At 35.6% G+C, this 25246-nt stretch overlaps 1 protein-coding gene across 3 annotated transcripts in view; it reads right to left on the minus strand.

Annotated features, from left to right (window-relative positions):
- Positions 1-25246, minus strand: part of LUZP2 (leucine zipper protein 2) — a 598898-nt gene that overhangs the window by 287602 nt on the left and 286050 nt on the right. For all 3 annotated transcript variants that reach the window (XM_004708247.2, XM_045291093.1, XM_045291092.1), the window contains exon 5: positions 15192-15254. In XM_004708247.2, coding sequence (XP_004708304.1) covers positions 15192-15254 — 63 coding nt within the window. The remainder of the gene's footprint in view (positions 1-15191; positions 15255-25246) is intronic.

Consider the following 25246-nt stretch of genomic DNA (forward strand, 5'->3'; position numbering starts at 1 on the left):
CATATATTATTTAATGACTCACATAATTAAAATTTCAATCCACACTGTCTCACCCTTTTAATCAAACATTAGATTATTAATCCCTTCATTTTCCTTCCTGGACTTCTTGACATATAAATCTTTATGGGAGTAGAAAGCCCTACCTTTCTCCCACAAAGCAACTGGTGGCTTTAAACTGCTGACCTTGCAATTAGCAGTCCAACGAATAATCACTGCACTACAAAGGCTCCTATATATAAATGTGTCTGAATATACATATATGTATTTTTCATATGCAAATATCTAGATTTATGATAATGTATATGCAAATAATTTGTAGATGTATGCATATAGCTGTACAGTACGTACCCTTGATGGCACTGGTAAACCCTATATGTCATTATTCTATGTTAGATGTACATGAGATAAATGGCTCAGTGAGCCTCACCTTTTGAGTTCTTGGGTTTCTTGCTTTGTGATGGTCGTACCAGGGTGCAGCTGCCCTAGCCAGTTCCCTGCTTCAGCTGAAAGGCTCACTTCCTGCAAGACATCCCTGAGAAGAAGCCACATGGACCTGCCCCGTTGCGGCCCTGGGTGCTGGAGCAGCCATGGTGAAGACCCCTGCCAGCACTGAGATGCTTACACATTCACTGACTCGGCTTCCCTCCTGTAGTCAGTGTCATTGCATGTGTTTTGTGAGATGGAGGAGGATTTTGTGGATTGGTGGACATATGGACTAATGTTGGACTTGTGGGCAGCTCTGGTTTGGGATGTTTTCTTGATGTGCACTTTCCCTTATATAAAACTCTCTCTTATACATATGAGTTTCTGTGTATTTGTTCCTCTAATGTACCCAGACTAACACAGTAGGTATATAAGTACAGGCTTTATTAGATTCATGTTTCTTAAAATGACAATATATGGGAAGATAAGCCCCACCCAAAACAGACCCAGTGCTATGAAATTGATCCCAATTCACAGCGACAGCATATATAGGATTCTGAGACAGTACCTGTACTTATTAAGAAAGCACCCTGTAAAATGTGATACATTTGAGAAGTTTAGAGCAATATAGGAACACACCACCTACTGCTCTCTACCTCAAGTTAAAGCAACCCTACACAGGAGGCCCAAGAGCTCTGTAAACTACCTGAAGAAAAATTTTAAACTAAAATTCTTAAAATAAAATAGAAAATGACAAAAAAGAGTTTCCAGGATATGCAGGAAGTTATTTTTAGTCTTCTTGTTGTTGTTGTTAGGTGCCGTTGCGTAGCTTCTGACCCATAGCAACCCTATGCACAACAGAACGAGATGCTGCCCTTTCTTAGGTCATCCTAACAATTGTTCCTATGCTGGGTTCATTGTTGCAGGCACGGTGTGGATCAGTCTAGTTGAGGATCTTTCTCATTTACGCTGCCCCTCCACTTTACCAAGTTTGAGCTCCCTCTCCACGGACGAGTCTCGCCTGACAACACATCCTGAGCCTGTGAGATGAAGCTCGAAATCCTTGTCTAAGGAGCACTCTGGCCATAATTCTTCCACGACAGATTTTTGTTCTTTTGGCAAGAAAATAGAACAAACAATATTCTTCTCCAGCACTACAATTCAAAATCATTAATTCTTCTTCCGTCTTTCTTATTCAATGCCTAATTTTCACACGTATATGAGGCTATTGAAAATACCATGGCTTGATTAAGGCACATTTTGTTCCTCAGAGTAACATCCTTCCTTTTTCAGTTCTCTAAGGAGGTTTTATGCAGCAATTGGTAATGGACTGTCTTATGCCTTGATGGCTACTTCCATGATAATTGATTGTGGAGCCAAGCAAGATAAAATCTTTAACCATTCAACCTTTCTCCATGTATCATAATGTTACCTATTTATTCAGTTGTTTGGTCTTCTTTACACTGAGTTGAAATCCATAAGGAAGGCTGCAATCCTTCATATTCATCAGCAAGGGCTTCAAGTCCTCCTCATTTCCAACAGGCAATGCTGTGGCATCTGCATATTTCAGATTGTCCAAAAGACTGTGGGATTACTGATTCATCAGTTTTCTAACCATTTCCGTGAATCGTTTTTTTCTGTAAAGCAAACTCTCTTTTACCCAAATTTTAGAAATAAAGATGCCCTTGTTTGATGACATACCCACTGACTGTAAATCTTAAAACGTTTTTTAGGAAACTATATATATTACAGGAATGCTCCATGTGATGGCTCATAGCAAGCCAACACCTACTCATTGACCAAAACTTGGCAATCGCTTATTTAGAGCCTCGTGATGCAAAACTTGGCATGTGTCTGCCTGCACTGACTTCATCTGGGAATTTGTTATAAATGTAGAATCTCAGACTAAGTTCAGAATCAGAATTTTTAGATGATCCCTTCATAATCTTTATGCATATAACAGATTCAGACAAAGCACAGCAGAGGATAACTAGTTAAAAATGTATTGAGTAAGAAGGTGCTTAGAATTTAATGTGAAATGCTAATTTTAAGCAATATGGAATATATGGTTTCAGTGACGGAATGGTGATTGAATGTGCTGAAAATTGCTCTTCTCTGAAAGTTCCTTTCTGTAAAATAGTAGTTCACTAGAAATTTTCAAAAATAGATTTTTTTAATCAATATGCACTATGACCTTATGGTCTTTGACCAGTCCTGGTGGCAGAGGCAGTTACAATGGGATGCCAACCACAGTCAGTAGTTCAAAACCGCCAGCTGCTCTTCAGGATAAAGAAGGGATTTTTTGTGTCTGTGAAGATTTACAATCTCAGACACCTATAAGGACAACTATAGGGTCCTATATGGACTACAGGACATTGACTCTATGGCAGTGAGGGAGAGATGGACTTATGGTTTGATATCAGGGAAGATATGCATCACAGTTTTATTCTTTCACCATACTGATTCAATATATGCAAAATATATAACCTGAAAAGCTGAGCTATGTGAAGAAAAGCTTGGGATCAGGCTTGGATGAAGGCTCATTAACACGTGATATACAAAAGATGCAACATTGCTTGTTGAAAGTGAAGTAAACTTGAAGCCCTTATTGATGAAGAGTGAAGATTACAGTTTTTTATATGATTATTATTCACTATAAAGAATACAAAAAATCCTCACATCTGGACCAATAGACAACATCATACATAATGAAGAGAAGACTGAAATTGTCAAGGATTTTGTTTTATTTTCATCTATAATCAGTTCTCAAGAAATCAAAAGACAAAGTACACTGGACAAATTTGTTGCCTTCAAATTTCTTGACAGTGCTAAAGAGCAAAGCTATTACCTTGAGGACTGAAGTATACTGGATCCGAGCCATAGTCTTTTCAATCATCTAGTATGCGTATGGAAGCTACACAATGAATAAGGAAGACTGGAGAAGAGGTGTTGCATATAAATTATGGGGTTGGAAGAAGGTTCAAAGAGCCCTGGACTCCCATAAGAACAAACAAATGCATATTGGAAGAAGTAAAGTGAGACTGCTCCTTAGAGGTAAGGGCTGCTAGATTTTGTCTCAGGTATATGTTGTAAGGCGGGATCAGTCCCTGTGAAGGATACCATGATTAGTAAAGCAGAGGATCAAAGGATAAAAAGAAGGTTCTCCAGCAAGTTCATTGACATGGTGGCTGTAACAATGGACTTGAACATAAGACCACCGATGAGGATGACATGGGATTGAGCAGTTTCATTCATAAATAGGGTTGTGATCTGCAAAAGATACAACTCAGTGGTACCTAACTATAAGTAACATCACCATGATCCTTTATTAAGAAGTTTACTTGGGGGCAGTAAATAGGAAATCACATGATTTCTTTTGTGTTTGGTTATACAAATCGTTGGAGCACAGAAACCACCAGGCTCTCTGCTGGAATAGAATTGGGACTGTCTACATGCATAAAGAGTTCCAGTCTCAGACACCCACAATAGCATGTCTACCCTTGCCAATAGGGTTTCTATGTATTAGAACAGACCCAAGTGCAGTGAGTTTTGTTTTTATTTCTGTTCAGCACCTTTCAGGTTGTAAAATATGAGCAAGCACCAATGGTGTTGAAAGAAGAAGTACAATCTGCACTGAAACATTCGACAAAAACAAGGTTCCAGGAAGCGATGGAATGCCAATTGAAATGTTTCAATAGGCTTATGAAGTGCTGGAAGCACTTACTCATCTATGGCAGGAAATCTGGAACACAGCTATGTGGCCAATTGATTGGAAAAGATCCAAAAGTGTGCCCATTCCAAAAAAAAAGATGACACACAAAATGCTCAAATTATAGAGCAATATCACGTTCAATTAAATTTTGTTTTAAAGTCATCCAACAACTAGTGAAGCAGTCCATTGACAGGAAGCTTTCAATTCAGCCCAGATTCAGAAGATATGAATTAAAGGATATCATTGCTGTCTTCAGTTGGATTTTGGCTAAAGGCAGAGAAAATCAGAGAGATGTTTATTTGTGTTTTATAGACTATGTCAAGGCATATAACTATGCAAATCATAACAAATTATGGATAACCTTGAGAAGAATCAGAATTCCAGAACACTACATTGTGGTCACAACAGACTTGTACATGGATCAAGGTGCAGTTCTGGGGAAGGAACAAGAGAATATTACAAGGTTTAAAATCAAGAAACACATGCATCAGGGATTTATTTTCTCACCATAGATCTTCAATCTGTGTATTGAGAAAATAAGAGAATCCGGTATATATGAAGAAGAATATGGTATGAGGGTTAGAAAAAGGATTAGTAACAACCTGGCATATTCAAATGGCATGGCTTTGGCTGCTAAAAGGGAGGAGGACCTGAGGCATTTGATGAGGAAGATACAGGATTACAACCTTCAGTTTGGATTACAATTCAATGTAAAGAAACCAAAATCCTCACCACTGGACCAATATGTAAAGGGACAAAATATTCAGGCTGTCAGGATTTTTCTTGCTTGGAACTGCAATCAGTGTCCATGGAAGCAGCAGTGAAGAGAGCAATAGATAAATTGCATTGGACAAATCTGCTGCTGAGGACCACTTTAGATTATGGAAAAGCAAGGGTGTTATTGTGAAAATTAAGGTGTGTCTGATCTAAGCCAAGGTATTCTCAATTGCTTCATACACAAGTGAAAATTAGACATTGAATAAGGGAGACCAAAACAAGAATTGATTCATTTGAATTGTGGTGCTAGAGAAGACTATTGAAAGTATTTGGATTACTGGCAAAGTAGTTACACCTTGGGCTGTTGTGATCCAAAAGGTCAATAGCTCAAAACTGCCAGCTGCTCTGCAGGAGAAATATGGGGCATTGGACTTCTAAGTCTCAGAAACTCACGGGAGCAAGTCTACCCTGTCCTGTAGGGTCTATGTGAGTCAGCAATGACTCAATGGCAATGAGATTGACTTTTCTGGATGGGCTGCTAGAAAGACAAACAAATCTGTCTTGAAAGAAGTATGGCCAGAGTGCTCCTGAGAAGTGAGCATGCTCAAGCACTCTGGGCATGTTATTACAAGAGTCCAGTCCCTGGTGAAGGACACCTTGTTGGTAAAGTGAAGGAACTGTAAAAGAGAGGGAGGCCCTAAGGAAGATAGATTGACAGCTGATGCAATGATGGACCCAGGCAGAAATTTCCATTCTGCTGTGCACAGGGCTGCTATTGGTCAGAATCCACTCCATAGCACCTTACAACAATATTCCCCAAAGAGACTTGCAGCAGAATTTAGAAAATTGTATGGATTCTTACTGAAACTGAGGCCTACTTGAAGCTGATGAAGATCAAGGATTGCAGCTTTCAGTATGGATTATATTTCAGTGCAAAGAAAACCAAAATCTTCACAAGTAGACCAATCGGGGACATCATGATAAATGGAGAAACTTTGAAGTTGTCAAGGATTTCATCTTGCTTGGATCTGCAGACGATTCTCATACAAGAGATCAAACGAAACTTTGCGTTAGGTCAATCTGCTGCACAATACCTCTTTAGAATATTGAAAACAAGGATGCTACTTTGAGAAGTAAGGCACCCCTGACCCAAACCATAGTGTTTTCAATTGCTTCATATACATGTGAAAGTTGGACACTGATTAGGGAAGACCAAAGAAGAATTGGTGCATTTGAATGGTGCTCCTCGGGAAGAATATTGAAAGTTCACGGACTGATAAATGTACAGACTGACTGGTCTTGGAAGAAGTAAGACTGGAGTGGTCTTGAGAGGCAAGGATGACAAGACTTCATCAGACATGATTTGGACACATCATCAGGAGAGACCCGACGCTGGAGAAGGACATCATGGGTGGTAGTAAAATGGCAGACTGTGAAGGAAAGGAAGGCCCTCCCGAGACACATTAACACAGTGGCTACAACACTGGGCTCTGGCACATGAAGAATTGTGAATGAAATTCATCCTCTTTTCTTCTTGACCAGTGCCCAGCATGCAAACAAAAAGTTTGTTAATGATTGAATATGAAGTGAGCGCTTTAGCACCATCAATAAATTCTTAGCTGCTATTAGGTGCTGTTGCCTCTATTGTGCTACATAATGATCCAATGCACAACAGAACAAAACCCTGTCCGGTCCTGTGGCACCCTAGAAATCATCCTGACTTCTGAGCCCTCTCTTGCAGCCATTGCTTCCCTCTATTTCCTGGAGGGTCTCCCTCTGTTACTAACTCTTTACTCTGCCAAGCATGATTTGACATTGACTCGGGTTTTAATCAAGTTTCAGAATTAATGTCAGTGAAGAGAATGTCTCTCACTATATAGGATATGGAATTAATTACACCTACTTCTCACTTATCTAGTCATTAGCTCTTAATTTACATTTAAGACAATAGTAAAAAAAAATCTACTACTGAACTCTTTTTTTGAAATGACTGCTAAAGCTTGAGGTGAGAGTAATGTGGACTGCAATGGTTAATGTTATGTGTCAACTTGGCCTGGCCCTCATTCTCAGTAGTTTGACAGTTAGGTAATGATGCCATTTGACAATTATGTAAGTTTAGTCACCCTACATTTTTTTTCTGATTTGACCATTTTCCATTTTTGTATAATGCCAATTTTCATATAATATGGAACCTAGCCATATTAATAAGTGAGGAGTAGGTGCATTAATAATAAGACCCAGAGTATTTAGCTCATTTTGGTCCTAACTGTATTAGTTTCCAAATAATAAATGAAGAAGAATTTTGTGAGTTGAAACAACAGAACTTTATTTTCTCCAAATGTAAAGACCAGAAGTCCAAAGCCAGTGTCACAAAGCCATCATCAGTGGGTTGACAAGGCTTCAATCTGTACAGAAACTCTAGGGAATTATCTGTACCTAGCCTCCCGGGCATGGGCTTGTGACTGCATCACTAGAATCTTCTAGATCAACCTCTTAAACCACTCTCTGTTCTGTGTTCACCTCTCTCTCTCCTCTACAGATTACATTGATTACGACTTAATCACATCTGCAAAGCCTTTTTTCATATCAAGTAATGTTTATAGGCTCCTGAGAGTATATTATTCAACTGATTACATTAATTTCTATGTAAGAGCTAATTGATGAATATGTCCCCTTGTAAAACAGAATTGTCTTTGTGAATAGGGGTATATTAATATAAAATGTTTATTAGAAGAACAAATGGATCCACAGTGATATATTTTCTGATAACTATCACCTCATTTAACCTTCATAATCATTGAAGAAGTTGAGTAGTCATTAGATTATCTAAGTAAAACACACTTTAAGCGACAGGAATGTAAGTTTAAACTAGTCTACAAGTTTTTGTGGATATTTTGCATTTTCCTCTTCTATTTTTAAGTCTGCCTTTTTTCTTCTGCTGACACCTGTGAATTTCTGGTATTTTTATAAGCATCTAAGGAAGCACTGCTATTTCTAAATATCTAAGGAAAAAATAGTTTATACTCTCAAAAGAGTTGTTTGAACCTATTTTCTAGACTGAATTTTCACACTCCCTGAAAGAAAAAAACACACGAATAATGCGTTTTATTAATTTGCTTTAAACTTCAGGAAATATGGGTTGATTAATGAAATCCTTTTAAAATAATGGGCCAATCAGCTGATAATTTAACAAGGTACATTTAATATGGCATTCACTTAGGGAAAAGTCTACTTTAATGATCAATTTTTATAGTAGATCTCAATACTCAGAAACATTCTAGGCAAAACTGAAAAAATGAGCCATTCCCTTTAGCAATTATTTGAAATACTAATGATCATTAGCTTAGAATTTACTCTGATGGATATCGGCACTCAGCTCTTGCGAACCAACAGTCTACATGGCATTGTTTCTTACAATACAATTTATAGTTGTTACATCCTAACATTGAATGGGGATCCCTTTATCCAAACCCCTGTTTTAAATCTTAATGTGACTAAGGAAGTCCAAGACATTTTGACTTTCCCAAGGTATCCAAGTTAACAAGATTTAAGTGTTGGTCAAAAGTCCTCTAATTTACAAGGACAAGTTTATTTTCTCAGAGTTTCTTTCTATGTAACTGTGTTCCATGGTTTTCTTCTTCGCTGGCACCATCTCCTTCTAATTTCTTCTCTATGCTTCTTCTTTGTTTTTTCTCGTGTTCATGATGAACTTTGCTTTGGTACTCTCTCCCATTAGCTTTGCATTACGGCTTTACATGTCCCAAGTATAATACCTCACTCTCTGGCTCCACATGGAAAACACTTTGGATAAAAGCTAAGCTTCTAATCAATATGAAATTTTTTGTTTATCTCTGAATCTCAAAGTTATCAAACATTTGATTTAAGAAATACTCTTCTTATTTTTGAGTTAGTGGAAGAGGCTTGATTCATACAATTTCAGGCAAAAAATATATATCTATTATTCAGAAAATAAATAGCATCAAGTGCTTACCATATGCCTGGAAATCACAGATATTATAATGTTGAAAATGACAATGCCATTTTCCTTATTGCTTTAAAGATCATCCAAATAAATGGATGTGCACAGTCAAATCAAGGAGTTATAGGGAATAATCTCAAAAAGTGTTAAGTGTTATGAAGACTATAATGCAAGACATTGGAAAGATTTCCATTACACATACATTTCAAAATGTTTTAATAAATTGTGCAGAATCTAGATTTTATACTACAAAAATAATTCCACTGCTATATCACTTCAAAAATTACTCATTTTGTCCATACCAAACTCTGTGGAATGAAATTACATAAAGAGATCAGGAGAGGAATGCTTATGGAACCAAACTACTACAATATTCAACAGCACCCAGAAATAAACAGTTGTTTTAACTCAGATCTATAGAGGGAACGAAGACATGAATACTCCCACCCTGCCACCCCTAAAAAAGAAAAAATACCAAATACATATACTATAAAATGACAGCAACTAACCCACATGTAGAATTCATAACACTGGACTTCGATTGACTAAATACAGAACCAGAAGACAAAGAGTAGCAGATTGCATGAGGAAATAGCACCCATTCATATGCTGCCTTGAAGAGACACACCTGAAACTCACAGAATAAAACAGACTGAGTCAAAGGATGGAGGAAATTTTACTAAGCCAAGAGCAAGCCCCCACCAAAATAAAAAAAGGCAGGAGTGGCAATATTAATCTCTGACAAAATAGTGTTCAAAGTAAAAGATATAATGAGAGATAAGAATGGACATTACACAATGATCAAAGGATCAATATGCATATAGTCATAATAAACATGCACATGTCCACTGAAAGATCCTCAAAATACATTAACAAAATCCTCAAAGAGATGGAAAGAGAAATCATCAGATGGATAATAATAGTAGGAGAGTTCAATATGCCACTCTCATGGAAAGATCGAGCAACAGGAAAAACTCAATAGAGAAATAGAAAAGTTGATTAAAATAAACAGCTTGGCCTCCTATTATTTACAAACCAACACAAAAAGACACATTCTTCTTCATTGCCTATGATACATGTTCTAAAAAAGACCACAAGGCCACAAGGCAAGCCTTGACAAATTATAACAGAAATCATACAAACCATCTTCTCGGATCACTGTGTCCTAACACTGGAAATTAACAACAGAAAGAACAGGAACATAAAGACAAACACATGGAAACTCCACAACCCACGACTTAAAAGAGGACTGTATATTAGCGCACATTAGAGATGAAATTAGGAGGTTGCATGAAACAAATGAGAATAATATCATAACATATCAAAACCTATGGGACACGGCAAAAGCAGTTATCAGAGGACTACTTACAGCAATCAACACACATTTAAAAAGAGGAGAAAACCATTCTCAACACGTTAACACACCCCTACAATAATTACAATAAGGACAACAGCACAAAAGCACCAACAACAGAAGAAAGTAAATAATAAAAATTAGAGCACAAATAAAAGAACTGGAAAACGGAAAAACAATGGAAAATATCAACAAGACAAGAATTTGTTCTTTTGAAATGATAAATAAAGTCAACAAACCACTAGAAACTTAACAAAGGGCAAGGTAGAGAAGATGCAAATATCTAGAATTAGAAATGTAATAACAACAGATCAAAATGAAATCAAAAGAATATTTTTTAAACACAGTTACTGAACATATTCCAACAAATTTGGTCATCTGTAGGGCTGGTACAAATACTTAGAAATCCATTCTCTACCCAAATTAGCACCGATGGGCTTAGCAATCTTGCACAGACCCACAACAAAACAAACAATAGACCAAGTCAACAATGTGGGTATTTGACCAAGACTATTCCTGAGCAAATTCCTGAAGTGACAGGTTGACATCTTCATTTTTCATATAAGGTGTGCGATGTAATAAATTAAAGTATAAACTGTACAAAGAGCAACCAGACCTTTAAGGATTAGCTCATCCTCTGCCTACTCATATAAAAATTAAGAAGGCATGTTCTGGAAGGGATACCAAAAATGTAGATGGACAACTTACAGAGATTAGTCATTTACAAAAGCTGCAAATTTATAGTAAAAGAAGGAAATAGAAATAGCAGTGGTTCTCAAACTGTGGGTCATGACCCCTTTAGGGGTCAAACGACCCTTTCACAGGGGTCACCTAAGACCCTTAGAAAACACATTGCGATTTACATTACAATTCATAACAGTAAGCAAAATGACAGTGATGAAGTAGCAACGGAAATAATGTTATGGTTGGGGGTCACCACAACATGAGGAACTGTATGAAAGGACTGTGGCATTAGGAAGGTTGAGAACCACTGAATATAGGATGGAACAAAGACATGGTGCTTGAAATGTGGGATTTCAAGGACAGAATACAGGTTTATAGTGCTGCTCAGCGCTGAGATAATAATGGTTGATCTTATGAGAAGTTTAGAAGTCGGCAGAAGTTTAGAAGTCAGTCACCATGGGTCTAGGAATCCGAATCACCATTTTTTTAGTTTTTAAAGTATAAGAACATAGTCAAGATTTTAATGAGTAGGTCTGACTTTGATGTTTCAGGGTGATGACACTGTCATGGTGTTCCACTGAAGACTGCTGCAAAGAACCCAGGACGATGAGCTCTTCCCTAGAGTCTAGATCTAGATGCTTGGACCTGTAGTAAAGGTACGGAGGTGAGGTCCACCATCCATTTCAACCAAATATCAGATTTCAAATCTTTGAATATAGTGGATTTTTTCTACAAGGTTTTATAATTGCTTGGTACCCATAGCTTCTTTTGCCCCTCTAATTTCTCTTTTGGATCAAAGTATCTACCTTATGCATGCTGCATCATTGTACTTGGCAATCAGAAAAGTCGTATTTTAGTTTTCCAGAGTATAGCAGAGTGAACTATAACAAAAGTTTGATCCATATCTTATTTAGAGGATTTTGAAAATGAGATTTTAGACAACACAAATATGACGTTTGGGGCTGTGACTTAAGGGTTATGCCTTTTAGGGATGTGATGTTAGAATGAATATATTTTGCATATGGACATTATGTGAATTTGCAGGTATAAAGGATGGAGTTTTATGGATTGAATTGTGTTCCCCTGAAGTATGTTGACTTTCTATCCTCTGTACTGATAAATATGTATCCAGTTTTATCTTGAAATATTTATTTAACTAAAATGCAGTGTTTAGTTTGCTTGCTCAGAACTATTCCTAATCAATTAGTTCCATGTGTATAACATTGCTTACAGATGAAATAATTTTATCTCAGGAACTAATCACAACAATAATTATTAGGGTGAAAATAGTTTTCACTTGCTGAAAGCATAACATGCATTCAATATCTCAAATGTATTGCAATTATAGAACTAACAACACTTTGACATACATACAATTTGCCAAGCATAAAGCAATGTTTTTTTAAAATAGTATAAAAATTAACCTTTCTCAGAAGTATGCCAGAAAACAGTAGATATTCCTATAATCATGCACTAGAATTGGTGACCAAAATGCAGCCAGCAGAGAAAAAAACACCATTTACATTTTTAAGAATATATATATAGGCAGCCATTCAGAATTATACAGCAGAAAATTATAACTCAGTAGAATTATTTTATAGCAATGTTTCTTTACAAAATATAGATAAAAATCTTGTTTAAGCAGTCCTAATTTATCTCTGAACTGGTGAATAAAAATTACTTTTCCTTGTACAGTAAAAAGTTTCATGTGTTTACATCTGATATAAGAACTTTAAAGATGTATTTTTGAAAGCATATTATTATGTGTTGACTTTTATCAGTGAGATAGATACCCCCTGATAAAAGATACTAATAAAATGGATCTGGAAAATGCAAATCTACTCTATTTTAGCAAGCTGGTCTGGAATTGGATGCAGCGACAGAAAATCATTAACTTCCTGTTGATAAAACATGTAGCATTCATTTCACTAACAGGGAATTCTTGAGGTATCATCAGCTTTTCATTCTACGTTATGAATGAATAACCATACATTCTAATCCTGCCAGGTCTTTATAAAGCAATCTCTTTCATAAAGTCTCATTAGCTACCAAATCTGTATGTGGTATTCTCTCATGTGTCCCCTTCTGACATTATATTGTACCATGTTTATCAAAATATATTTTATATTGTAGTTCTTTTTAGCAGTAATGGTAATTTATATAATTATAATTTTACCAGCATATATGATAGTGTGTTGTTTGATACACATATTGCTTATTGTATAGCTATTACTTAATATTGTCTTCAAATATTTCATGTTCAGAGATTATTTCATATAAAGGAAACTTATCAGTATTTGTATTCACGCACAAAGTTGGAAAGGAGTTGAATTTTATTCTATGAATAAATACATGAATAAAATTTACTTGTAAATACTTTCTAAAGGAGCAATAACAGAGTATGTCTATAGACAAATTTGGACCTATTAAATGTTTCTTGTTTTCCCTCTGATATATAGATATAGCTCAGATTTACAAAAGTGGCTAAGACTTTCATCTAAAATAAGCATTGGCTTCTTCCTTGCTTAAAAACCAAATGAAAAATGGCTAAGCTATATGCCTGGAAGACAGAAAATGCCAGATATGGGTTGCATTAAAATTTAAATACTAGTACACATGAACCATAATAACCAGTTAATGAAAATTGCTCATCAATCAGATATTAAGAAATGCAAATCAATAGAAATAAAATAGAATACCATGATAAAAATCATTTAAAAATACCTCAGGCATGTCCCAGACTCAGAACGAACACGTACTTCACTCAGATTCCTACCTATTCATCTGCAAGCAGGCATAAGAATCCATTTTCAGAAGGATGACCCTGAAGCACTCTATCCTACTATGAAATATCTTATCATTTTCATTTCAGTGTGCTTATTGAAGCAAGAAGATGGAATCATTTATTTTAGATTTACCACCACAGGAGTTGGCTTAAATGGTATTTCTCCCCCAAATTCAGTAGAATTTCCTCTAAATCAGTGCTTATTAGCTTTCCAAAATCATTATTATCTGTTCTTGCAGTCATGGACTCTGAGATTTTAGACCTTGTTCCTTGGAAAATACAAATATATCTATTTTTTAAATTTCAGAATGGTAAGAGATTCATTGATATTGATCTTTATATTATTCAGGATCTCTTAGCATTCCAATTCTAGAAAGTACAAAATAGGGGAAATCAGCCTCCATTTTCAAATCTGGAGTTAGAGAATGTGTTTCCACTATTTGGTGCTAAGAACAGACTTAAAGTTCACCTTACTTTATTTTCTGTCACAGCTCCTGTTCTGGTTTTGTGGAGACTGTGCATTATCACATTGTAGGAAAGACAGATTTCTAACTATGACCAGTCTGTACCTTGTTGAGACTATATATTGTTCTAAAGTTAGGGTCATACTGTAAAGAACATCAAGATTTTTACTGTCATATTCAGAGTACTATAGGATTTTGATACCAAGGCATTTGTATAGTCTTTGCCTAACCCTGAAATCAAGGTGGAAACTACTTGGAATAACGTAACTCATCTGTTGCAAAAATCTCACTTGAAAAGGATCTGGGGATCGGTAAAGACTGAAAAGATTGATTCAAAATAAACCATAAAGCCATAATTAGTTGGACTAAATAAGGAAGCTTTATCATTGCCAAATCATGGTTTAATGGCTATAATTAACTAATTGCATGTATAAGTAATATAAAACAAAATGTGAAAACGGAAAAGTGATGGTGATATTGTGAAAATAGCTACTTAAAAGAGAAAGAATCAAGAGTAAATTCCATAGAATATTTCAAAGGGTCCTTATGTTAGAAAGATTACAATGCAAGTGCTAATGGCTGACTTATGTACTCAGATGTCTCTTATGCCAAAATTATCCTAAATTTACTCTAGATTGGTTCAAACTTAAACTAAGTTGCAGTTGATTCCTAGAGAGCTTTCTTTCCCAAGGAATGCAATACTATTAGGCGACAAGTAAACACATAAATACACAAATAAATACACAAATAGTAATTTTAGTTCTAGTAAACATAATTGTAAATGAAAAAGTGTTAGAGATGTTTGGGCTAATAACACAAATCATATCTTTATGTATATGGATTTGCATAACTGAAATCCAGTTTACATATGATCAATCCTCAGGGCTCCAGCCCAGGACCAGTGGTGAGAAGGGTGCAGGGAGGCAATGCTTTGTTGTGCTGTGCATGGGTTGCTATGGATGGGAACAGATGGAATGACCCTAGCAAAACCAATACTCCAAATGTGTGGCCAATGTGTGTGGTTCTGTGTGATCTTAAAGTTGTATACATTTTACCTGAAATACAAACCTTACCTCATTCTGGAGATCTCGGATCATTTTGCTCTTTCTCTCCACTTCAGTCTTTAAAAAATTAATCTGAAAATAAATAGAAAATTATGTAGATGCATCGAAAAATGAATTCCTATGTCTCTCATAAATTTATTTTCACGATTCTTCAGGATATGAAAAAACTAATACCTATTTATTCATAAATATGAAACGGAAACAAAACAATAAAGTTCACAATTTTCATTCATTAAAACATCCATAACTCAATTCATTCACATGATGGGCTTCAAAATGATTGTGAAAAAAACAAAGGTACAGAAAGATAATGGACTTACTATGCAAACTTTTTGAAGTTCTTATATTCACTGATTACCTAAAATTACCCATCCTCATGTAATTAAAGATGGATTTATTTTCAACTAGGAAGCTGAATCTGCACAATCTGACTCTGATTTTCTTACCAGATAAAGATTTAATTTTAAAATGTGGTTCTTTTTGTACCTATACTGCAGGGTTGGACAAAGGACTCCGTTTCTCTAAAACATCAGAAAATTTTGACCTCTGACTAGATTTAAAAGTAATTGCAGAGTGATTTTCCTTGCCACAAAGAATAGTATCAGTATTGGACCAAAGAAACCATGATGCCTCCTCCTATGTATGATGTTTTGGGGAAGTGAATCCCATTTTTTCAAGGTTGTCCATTGTTTATGATGCACACAGTGCATAGTGCCTCTATGCACCACAAAATTAAACACCTTCCACTCCTAATCCATCCTCAAAATTGCTGCTATATTTGAGCCCATTTTTTGCAGCCACTCTGTCAATCTATTTCTTGAGGGTTTCCCTCTTTTTGGCTAACCCTCTATTGAATCAAAAATGAAGTCCTTATCTCACTCTTTCCAGACATGTACAAAGTTCAAGAGATAAAAGTTCCACCATTTTCACATCTAAGGAACATTTTGACTCGATTTCCTCCAAAACCAATGGATTTCTTCTTCTGTCACTCAGCATTAATCACCAACCATTTTCCTTTTTCATTGTCCAATTTCCACACTTAGGAGGTAATTGAAAATATCACATCCTGTGTCAGGTGCACCTTAATCTTCAAATTGACATATTTTGCCTTTAACATTTTAAATAAATCTTGTGAAGCAACATATCATATCATTTCATTTCTTGACTGATGTTCCCATGAGCATTGATTGTGAATCTAATTAAATTCTTGAAAACTTTAATATTTTCTCCACTTATACTGATGCTGTGTACTTCTTTGTGTAGAGACTTAAATTTTCTTTAGATTGAATTCCAACTCATATGGAAGAATTGCTATCTGTGATCTTAATCCATTACTGTCTCAAGTCTTCTGATGGGGCAAAAAATAACCATTTTTGAGGTATAAAAGCTTCATGACTTTTGACTCTTGGGTTTGATTCTCCATAAGTTTTCATTTGAAACCTGTTTTCATTTGGAACATCTGTTAACATCTTCATGTTTTTTTTTTGTTATGATGAGAGTGAAAAATCTAACTAAAAAGATTAAATCAGAAGGAACAACTTGTGCTAATGATCACACCCATTGTTTTTGCTATATTAAATTTCAGGACAAATTTAAATTACGCAAAAAAATACTAACCAAATAAAAAAATCAAACCTACTATCATTGAGTTGATTCATACTTATGGCAGTGTTATAGAACAAAGTGGAAATTCTCCCTATAGTGTCTAAGACTGAACTCTTTACAGGAATAGGCAGTCATCTTTATCCTCCAAGTCAGTTGTTATATTTGAACCACTGACCTTGTCGTTAGATTATGGTGAGAGCAGAAGGGTTTTAGGGTCCATGTTGCTCCTGCTGCTCACATGGGTGGAACAACAGGCTGATTCCTTTACACTTTTAGCTCTAGTTGTGGCAGCAGCAGCAGCAAGAGGACAAGAAGTGTATTTCCATAAAACATTGCACATGTCAAAATGACACAAGACTTCATTCATAAAATGTCTTGTGGATGCTTACTTACACATACCCATATACATATCTTCACTCATTTCTACCCAATCACTTTTGGAACAAGAAGAAAAATAATTATATTTTTACAAAATGCTCATTAAATAATTAATTAATGACATCTTTCTTCTAGTAATAACCTGTTATCCATAGAATCCATTATGATCCCTGAATCCTCACACTTTAGTAGTGTTGAGATCCTTAATTAAACACTAACTGTAATTAAAAGCATAATGAAAATATATTGTGATGTCAAGGGTATAATTCTTTAAATGCTAAATAAAGGGCAGAAATACTATGAAAATGTAATATGTAAAAAAATGTAATATGTAAATATTCAGTACATAGAAATTATTCATTTTATAACTAAAGTATTTGTTTTTTGAGAACATTGGCATAAAAATAAAGCAGTATTTAACAATTCTGGAAAAATAAGCATCCCTCGCAAATGACTGTGAAATATTTTAAGATAGAGAAAATATCATTTAAATAAAAAATAAAAGAACAACAATACGTTATCCTTAATGAGTCAAACATTGGCACCTATTTTTAACTTGAATTATGTTTCCCTTATTATTAGGTGCCTTCAACTCATTTCTGACTCATAGCGACCCTAGACAGCAGTGGTTCTCAACCTGTGGGTGGCGACCCTTTTGGGGGCTGAACGACCCTTTCCCAGGGCTCGCCTGAGACCATCAGAAAACACCTATTTCTGATGGTCTTAGGAACTGAGACACCGCTCCTCTATCCGTCTCCGGGCGGGTCTGCCCGCATGCACATATGCCCACATAGGTGTACCTGGCATGAAGACTGTTACCCATGCTACACCATGCTTCAAAACAAATTTCATTTATTTGTAAGTAGAAATAAATATTTCACAATATATAATTACATATTGCTTTTGTGATGAATCACTATGCTTTAATTATGTTGAATTTGTAACAATGAAAATACATCCTGCCTATCAGATATTTACATGATTCATAACAGTAGCAAAATGACAGTTATGAAGTAGCAATGAAAATAATTTTATAATTTGGGGGTCACCACAACAGGAGGAACTGTATTAAAGGGTCACAACATTAGGAAGGTTGAGAACCACTGCTCTCAACAGTGCCCAGTCTTAAGCCATGTGGAGCCATCTTTGTTATAGTTGAGGTTATTGTTGCAGCAATGGTTCATCTATCTCATTAAGGGTCTTCCTCTATATTTTCTGACCCTCTACCAAGCTTGACGATTCCCTCTCCCATCCCAGGCCACCCCCAGGGACACGTCTCTCTTGACAACATGTCCAAAGTACAGGAAACAAAGTGACACCATCCTCACTTCTAAGGATCGTGAGGACTGTACTTCTTCCAAAACAGATTTTTTTTTTCTGATAGTCCATGGTACATTCAATATTTTGGGGCCAATCATAATTCATATGTATTATTTCTTTTTCAGTTTTCTTTATTCATTTCCCAAACTTCACATGCATATAAGAAATACTGTGAATTAGATCAGGCACATTTTACTTCTCAAATTATCATCCTTGTCCTTCAACGTTGTAAAGAAGTCACTTTATGCTGCAGATTTTCCCAAGGCACTATGTCATTTGATTTCTTTCTGCTTCCATGAGCAATGCTTATAGATTCAAGTTAATTCTATCTTTGACAGTAGTGATTTTTCTCCTTTTAGCATAATGTTGTCTATTGTCCAGTTGTGAGCATTTTGATTTTCTTTACATACATTTGCAATTCATACTGAAGGATTTAGTTTTTGATTGCCATTACCTAGTATTCAAGTGGAGCCCTGGTGGTTGTGCATTGGGTACTAATCTCAAGTTTAATGGGTTCGAAATCACCAGCCACTGGAAGTAAAATGAGCTTTGAAGAGTTACAGTCTCAGAAATCCAGAGGAGCAGGTCTACCCAGTCCTATAGAACTGCAATAAGTCAGAATCGGCTGGATAGTGGGGGTGTTTGGGTCCGTTCAGAATGCTTCCAGTCTTCTTTGCCTTTGACAAGCATATAGACGGTGACTGATACGCCTTCCTTCCGTCCTGAAGTCACATTCTTCTTCATATAGCTCCGATTCTGGGATTATTTGTTCAGTATACATATAGAATAAGTATGGTGAAAGGATACAATTTTGATACTTATCTCTCTTGAGTTACCCATGTAATATACCTATGTTCTGCTTGAGCAGCAGTCTCTTTATCCATGCATAATTTCTATATAAGCACAATGACTGGATTCCAGATTCTGATTCCCAGTGTTATCCCTAGTTTATTTTAATCCATACAGGCAAATGCCCTTATCAAGTCAACAAAACTCAAATAAGCAACTTTTTGGCATTCTTTCTTTCAGCCAAGATCCATCTGGTATCAGCAGACATATTTCTCATGTCACGTCCTCTCCTGAATCTAATGCAATTTTTTCACTTAAAGAATATTAGGCAATAAAATTTAGAAAAGTGAAATCCACATACTGAGTATTAACAAATTTAATTTCTATGGATACAACTGAGAGAACCTGCTTCCTTCCTCTGTTAGTGTGTTTATGAGGAAGACAAGTTTGAAAGATGTGCACTCCACAATTTTCTGAGGAAGAGAAACAAATATTCTAATAAAATTAAAGTTTATTTCCCAACATACCTAGGAAAACACTGTTTTATCCATATATTACATTTTCAAAGATTTATATTTTAGTATTTTGGAATATACTAAGAAATTCATATTCATGTTTCACAGCATTTTACTATGAGCTCACTGAAAACCATGTGCATATACAACGTAATTAGCATAAACATAAACTTTATTACTAAGGGAAAAAAGAAATATAAGTTAGATATATAATAAAGAGCTACACATTAACATTGTGTGGTCTTACATCTATACCAGTACAGTGTAGTAAAAAGTAAATCCAAATTATTTTTTTCTTTTTAAATAATTGCAATTACAGTTATTTGACTTTATCTTGATTAGCCAGCCTTCAATTACATCAACTATAGTCTGCGTAGCAGAGAGAGTAATTTTAGCATAATCTATAGCATAAAAAAGTTTAAATTATGCTTTTTCATTAATAGTTGCCTGGACATTTTTAAGAAAAAACTATTGTGTTTGAGCTCTTATCAATTTGGAAGAATATTGATGATTTCTAATTATATAAGCCCTATCTGCCTCTAGACTGAACCACACACATGTTGATAATAAAAATAACATAATTATAATAAACACATGCCTTTTCCATATTTTAAGGCTTCTGTCATCTTTCTGAACTCTGAGTTAGAACATATGTCATTCCATTCACAACATAGGAAACATTTCTATTCTAAATATTTTTTAATTATTTCAGCAGCATGGTATTGGAGAATTTGTTTTGTACTTTTCAAAATTAAAGACTATCTTGGCCATTTAAAATTAGTTTAAATTTATTAAAATACATTTGAAGAACATATTCTATACTCTTTTTATGGTGTTATATTAGCACATAATTTACATAGAATGTAATACAATAGTTTGATTGCCCAATCATAGCCAGGAGAATTGTATAATGATTGCCACATCAATTTTAGAGCATCCCCATCCCCACTTTTGGTTAAATCACCTTTAAAATGACTTGTGTGATCACAGTTCATTCTAGTGCTCCCTTCTCCCTCCTGCCTTCATTATTTACTCTCCAAATCCCCTTTTCCTCCCTGTCAGCCACCCCCACTCCTGTATACCATGTATCCTTGTATCAGTTATTATCATTATGCATCCACTCCTCCTATGCTTCACAGCTAGGAGACTCAACAGAAATAATAAAAAACAAAATGGTATTAAAGTGCTAAGGGTAAAATCATAATAGTGTAAAGGCAAAATTACAAACAATACGTGAGAAGGAAAAGACCCCCATCAATATTCATTAATCCAAGGAAGAAATTTCTGTCTTGGAACCAGTAAGAGATACTTGCACCAGAACAAATTTAAGTCACATCTATACAGTGATCCACTGGCCAATTATGGCAGCTGATCAAGTATAATCAAGATTACAATGGTCTCTGCCTGTTAGTAAGGCTGTTTGAGACTCTTACCTGTGGCCAGAGCAGATCTGCCAGTGGCTCAGCCTGACTAGATATTCTGCAGCTGGATATTGGGTTCCCACTGGCCCCGCAGGTCCCTCCACAAATTGGGTGTTCATAATTTTAGCTCTGATGCTTTTCCCTTCAACAAATTTGAGTTTTGTAGTTGCCATCTTTAGGTCACACAAGCTTCATCTGTGTGGGCTTAGGTGACTCCTCGCTTAGATGGCTGTTTGTTTGAATACAAGCCTTCAAAAAACCTCAGACACTGTTCTGATTGATAGCCAGGCACCATCTGTTTTCTTCACCAAACTTTGCTGTAGCACCCTTATCTTCAGTGATCATTTCAGGAACGTGAGTATTGAGCAGGGCCATGAAGCAAGAACTGATTGTTCATAAGTTGGATCTAGGACTTAATGCAAGCCCCATACCAATTTCGGGCTCTATGTATTGTTTTTTTTTTTTTTTTAATTTTCTGTTAAGTTGGGAGTTGATACATATGTCATAGCTTTCCACAGTTCAATCATAATTACAGAATTGCTTCCATAGTCTCCAAACATACTTTTCCTCCTGGTCTTCTTGACATCATCTCCCTCTTATTCTCCTCATCCCTTTATAGCCCCCTTCCCACCAAACACTTGCTGTATTTTCTTTCCTTATAGGGCTCAACGTACTTTGGTTTCATTTACTGAAATACAAAGAAACACTTAGCACAGCTTCAATAGGGTGAGCCCCAAAGGTAACACGCCTCTGTTATACAACCTACTATAAACAAGCATAAGCAAACTATAAGAGAATGGCTGTCACAGTGTTGCCGGTATAATACATATCAATACAGGGCATTGATGTAGCAAGACCTTGTTTGTCTGTCAACCCACAGTTCACCGCTCTTGCTACAGCTGTCTCCCTCAGACACCAGCTTTAGTCCTCAGGTTACAATTGTGTCTGGGATAGAATCCAGTTTACTCAGTGGAGTTCCCATGGAGGGTCTCAGTGATAGAGACCTTGATGCACAACGTGGGCCCTGAAGATCCAGGGTTCAGGGTTCCAGTGTTCCTCTGCATCCAGCCTGGGTTCCCAGAATATCCCCAGGGACCCTCGGTCAATTCTGCCTTTCTGCTGAACACCACTAAAAACCTTCCCTATCTAATGTTCCCTAGAGTACATCAGTCTCTCGTCCTGCACCACAACTGGAGGTCAGCCCTCTCTTCCCTCCACTCCACTCAACAGACATGCATCTATGTTCCCCCATAATGACTATTCCCTCTCCCCTCTCCTGCGATGTCCATCTTTTGAACTTCTAGAACTTCAGTTATGGATCAATACAGTTTTAATTCTTATAAACATGCTATTCATGATCAAAGATCATTTTGGAGATTCTTCTATGTATTTTACAATTAAAAAGAATTCATTGATTGTGTAAGATCTTTACCGTGTCTTTATACTGATTTCTCCTGGAACCCAATCATTTGCAAATTGATGAAAGTTGAAGAACTACATTTTTAGTACATTTATCATGATAATGGTTATTTTTATAATTCCATCTTAATTATTTTCTCATTGACGGTATAAAGTGTCTGCCCTTATAACTTTTTGTCTTAGACTGTATTTTCTGGGTATTAATATCACTGCCATTTTTTCTTTCCCTTGTGGTTTTTATCTTAAGTATGCAATATTTTAAAATTAGTACATTTCCTTGTTCACTTATTTTTAATAGTTTGTATTGTCCTAAAATCTCAATTCATAAATTTAACCTATTTTAAGTTGTCATCATTTTTAATACACTGGAACTTTCTTTTGCTATCTTAATGCATTTTTTCTATTGGCTATAACATTTTATTTCAATTTCTCCTTTATTTAATTTATTCCTTGAAATAAATTTCTTCTGCTTGTGTTAAAATAATTATTCCTAAATTAAGATCCAAGAAATTCATAATACATTCTTGATAATTAACATATATCTCTTTGGTCACCCTGCACTTGCCCCAGCCCTAATCAAGTGTGTTTCAATTTCCTTCTCAGAGCTGTATTTCAGAAGAAAAAGAAATAAGTTTGTCACATATTTATAGTAAGTATTATTCCATGTAACTTTGCAACTTTGGTATATTTATATACCAAATATATATACTTGGTGAATTTTCCTTCCAAGAGGATTTCCAAAGTAGATCTTTGTTCAGCAATCCTTCTGACCTTTCCATATGCTTTGGAATTTAAATGCCAATTTAAAGCTCACTTAGTGAATGAGTTAGGACTCCCTTTGAACTGTGTTATTGAAATTTTGGTCTCAATGGTGTACTTTCCTATAGTAATGCATACATTTTCTATTTAGCACATTACCTATTACATGAAGTTTTTCATTTCTAATGGAAAGATTATAAATTACATGCTAATTTTTATTTTTAATAATTTAATTTTCTATCAAGGAAGATTGATGAAAATAATCCATTTCTGAAATAAATTATGCTTTTCTTTTCACACAAACACATCTACACATATTGATACACACAGAGACACACACATAAACGTGTACTCATATACATATATGTAAACAGATAGAAATGTACACCATGTTTATGTATACACATATGCATATACTTGTGTATATGTAAATATATACAAATCTATTCTTTTCAGTCAATTAATAAATGAAATTTAAAAAATAGCAAATAATAAAGAATAGTCAAAATCTATGAAAATAGAAGCCAATGACTTAAAAAAACAAATTCAAAAATTCTAATTATGATTTGTAATAATGATAAATAGGCCTTGGTTTAGCTAACAACAATGGATAAATGAAATATCAAATTCCCTTCAAAACAGAATAGTTCTAATTCTCGAGAAGCCTGGTAATCTCAAATGATCAAAATTTACAGTTAAATATATGTATTGGCAAACCATTGATAGCAGTTACTTTGGACAACAATTCAAGTAGAGTAGAAGAAATAAAGCATGTTACATTTTGAATTGTGGAGATATCCCATTTTAGTCTTATTTTTGTCAGATACACATTCTTCATTTCTGAAAATTCTTGCTGTGGTGTTGATGATAAATAAAAGTTTTAAATTGTTAGCAAACGTAAGTAGAATTACTAATGCTTATCCTAATAATACCAATAATACCTACTACAATGTTCAGGTTGCTTACAATTTAAGATACTCTGTTCAACACATTGTATTTATCACCAGACACAATTAATAAGTATAAAAATAATTCACAACATTACCAGTACTGACTGACCTGCTACTTACGATACAAAAATCTCCCGAAAACAAATTCTTGGCTTATACTCGGCCACCTAAGAAGTACCAGAGATGAAATTACTTGGGCAGTCGAGTGGGGGGGAGAGGAGTGACATTCCGCAGTGGTGGTTGCAGATGCGAAGGAATGGGTTTTCCCATTACAGAGACTACAGGAGAATGAGTAGACCTGCCCCATAGGTCTTTCTTGATTGTAAACTTTGTGGAAGTCGATCTCTATCCCGCATAACCTTTGGTTTGGACCTCCAATCTTTCCGTTAGTGGGAGAGCACTTAACTGTTGTGCAATATGTTATTCTTTCATGCAGAAGTAAGAATAGCATTACAACATTTCAAATGGACTAGAGTCTTTCTGCTAGGAAGATTCCTCTCTCAGTATTCAAAGTGGAGCCACACAGAAGGTGCTGCAAGTGTTTTAAGATGAGGCTGCTTGAAAGCACTTTAAGAAGAGAGTGACTCAGCCAATTCAGACTTCTTTTTCTTCCTAACTAACTATACATTTTTAACTTGTGCTTTATTTACTATGCACATCATTTGACTGTTTTGATCATAAAAAGGTATGGATAGCAATTGGAAGACTTGGAATTCTAGAGCATTCCATTGTGCTCATATGGAACTGTATCTGGACCAAGAGGCCATTCTTCAAACAGAAACTTGGATTGCTGTGCGTTTTAAAATTATGAAAGTCAAAGGATGGCACTGAATCTGAAGCTTCGGGAGAAGGATATATCTGACCAGAGCACACAGGAGCAGATGACCGGGGAGGAGGAGAGACTGGAG

This window comes from Echinops telfairi, unplaced genomic scaffold (genome assembly GCF_000313985.2).
Source record: "Echinops telfairi isolate 266 unplaced genomic scaffold, ASM31398v2 ScPeMD7_60;HRSCAF=208, whole genome shotgun sequence".
NCBI classification, from domain to species: domain Eukaryota; kingdom Metazoa; phylum Chordata; class Mammalia; order Afrosoricida; family Tenrecidae; genus Echinops; species Echinops telfairi.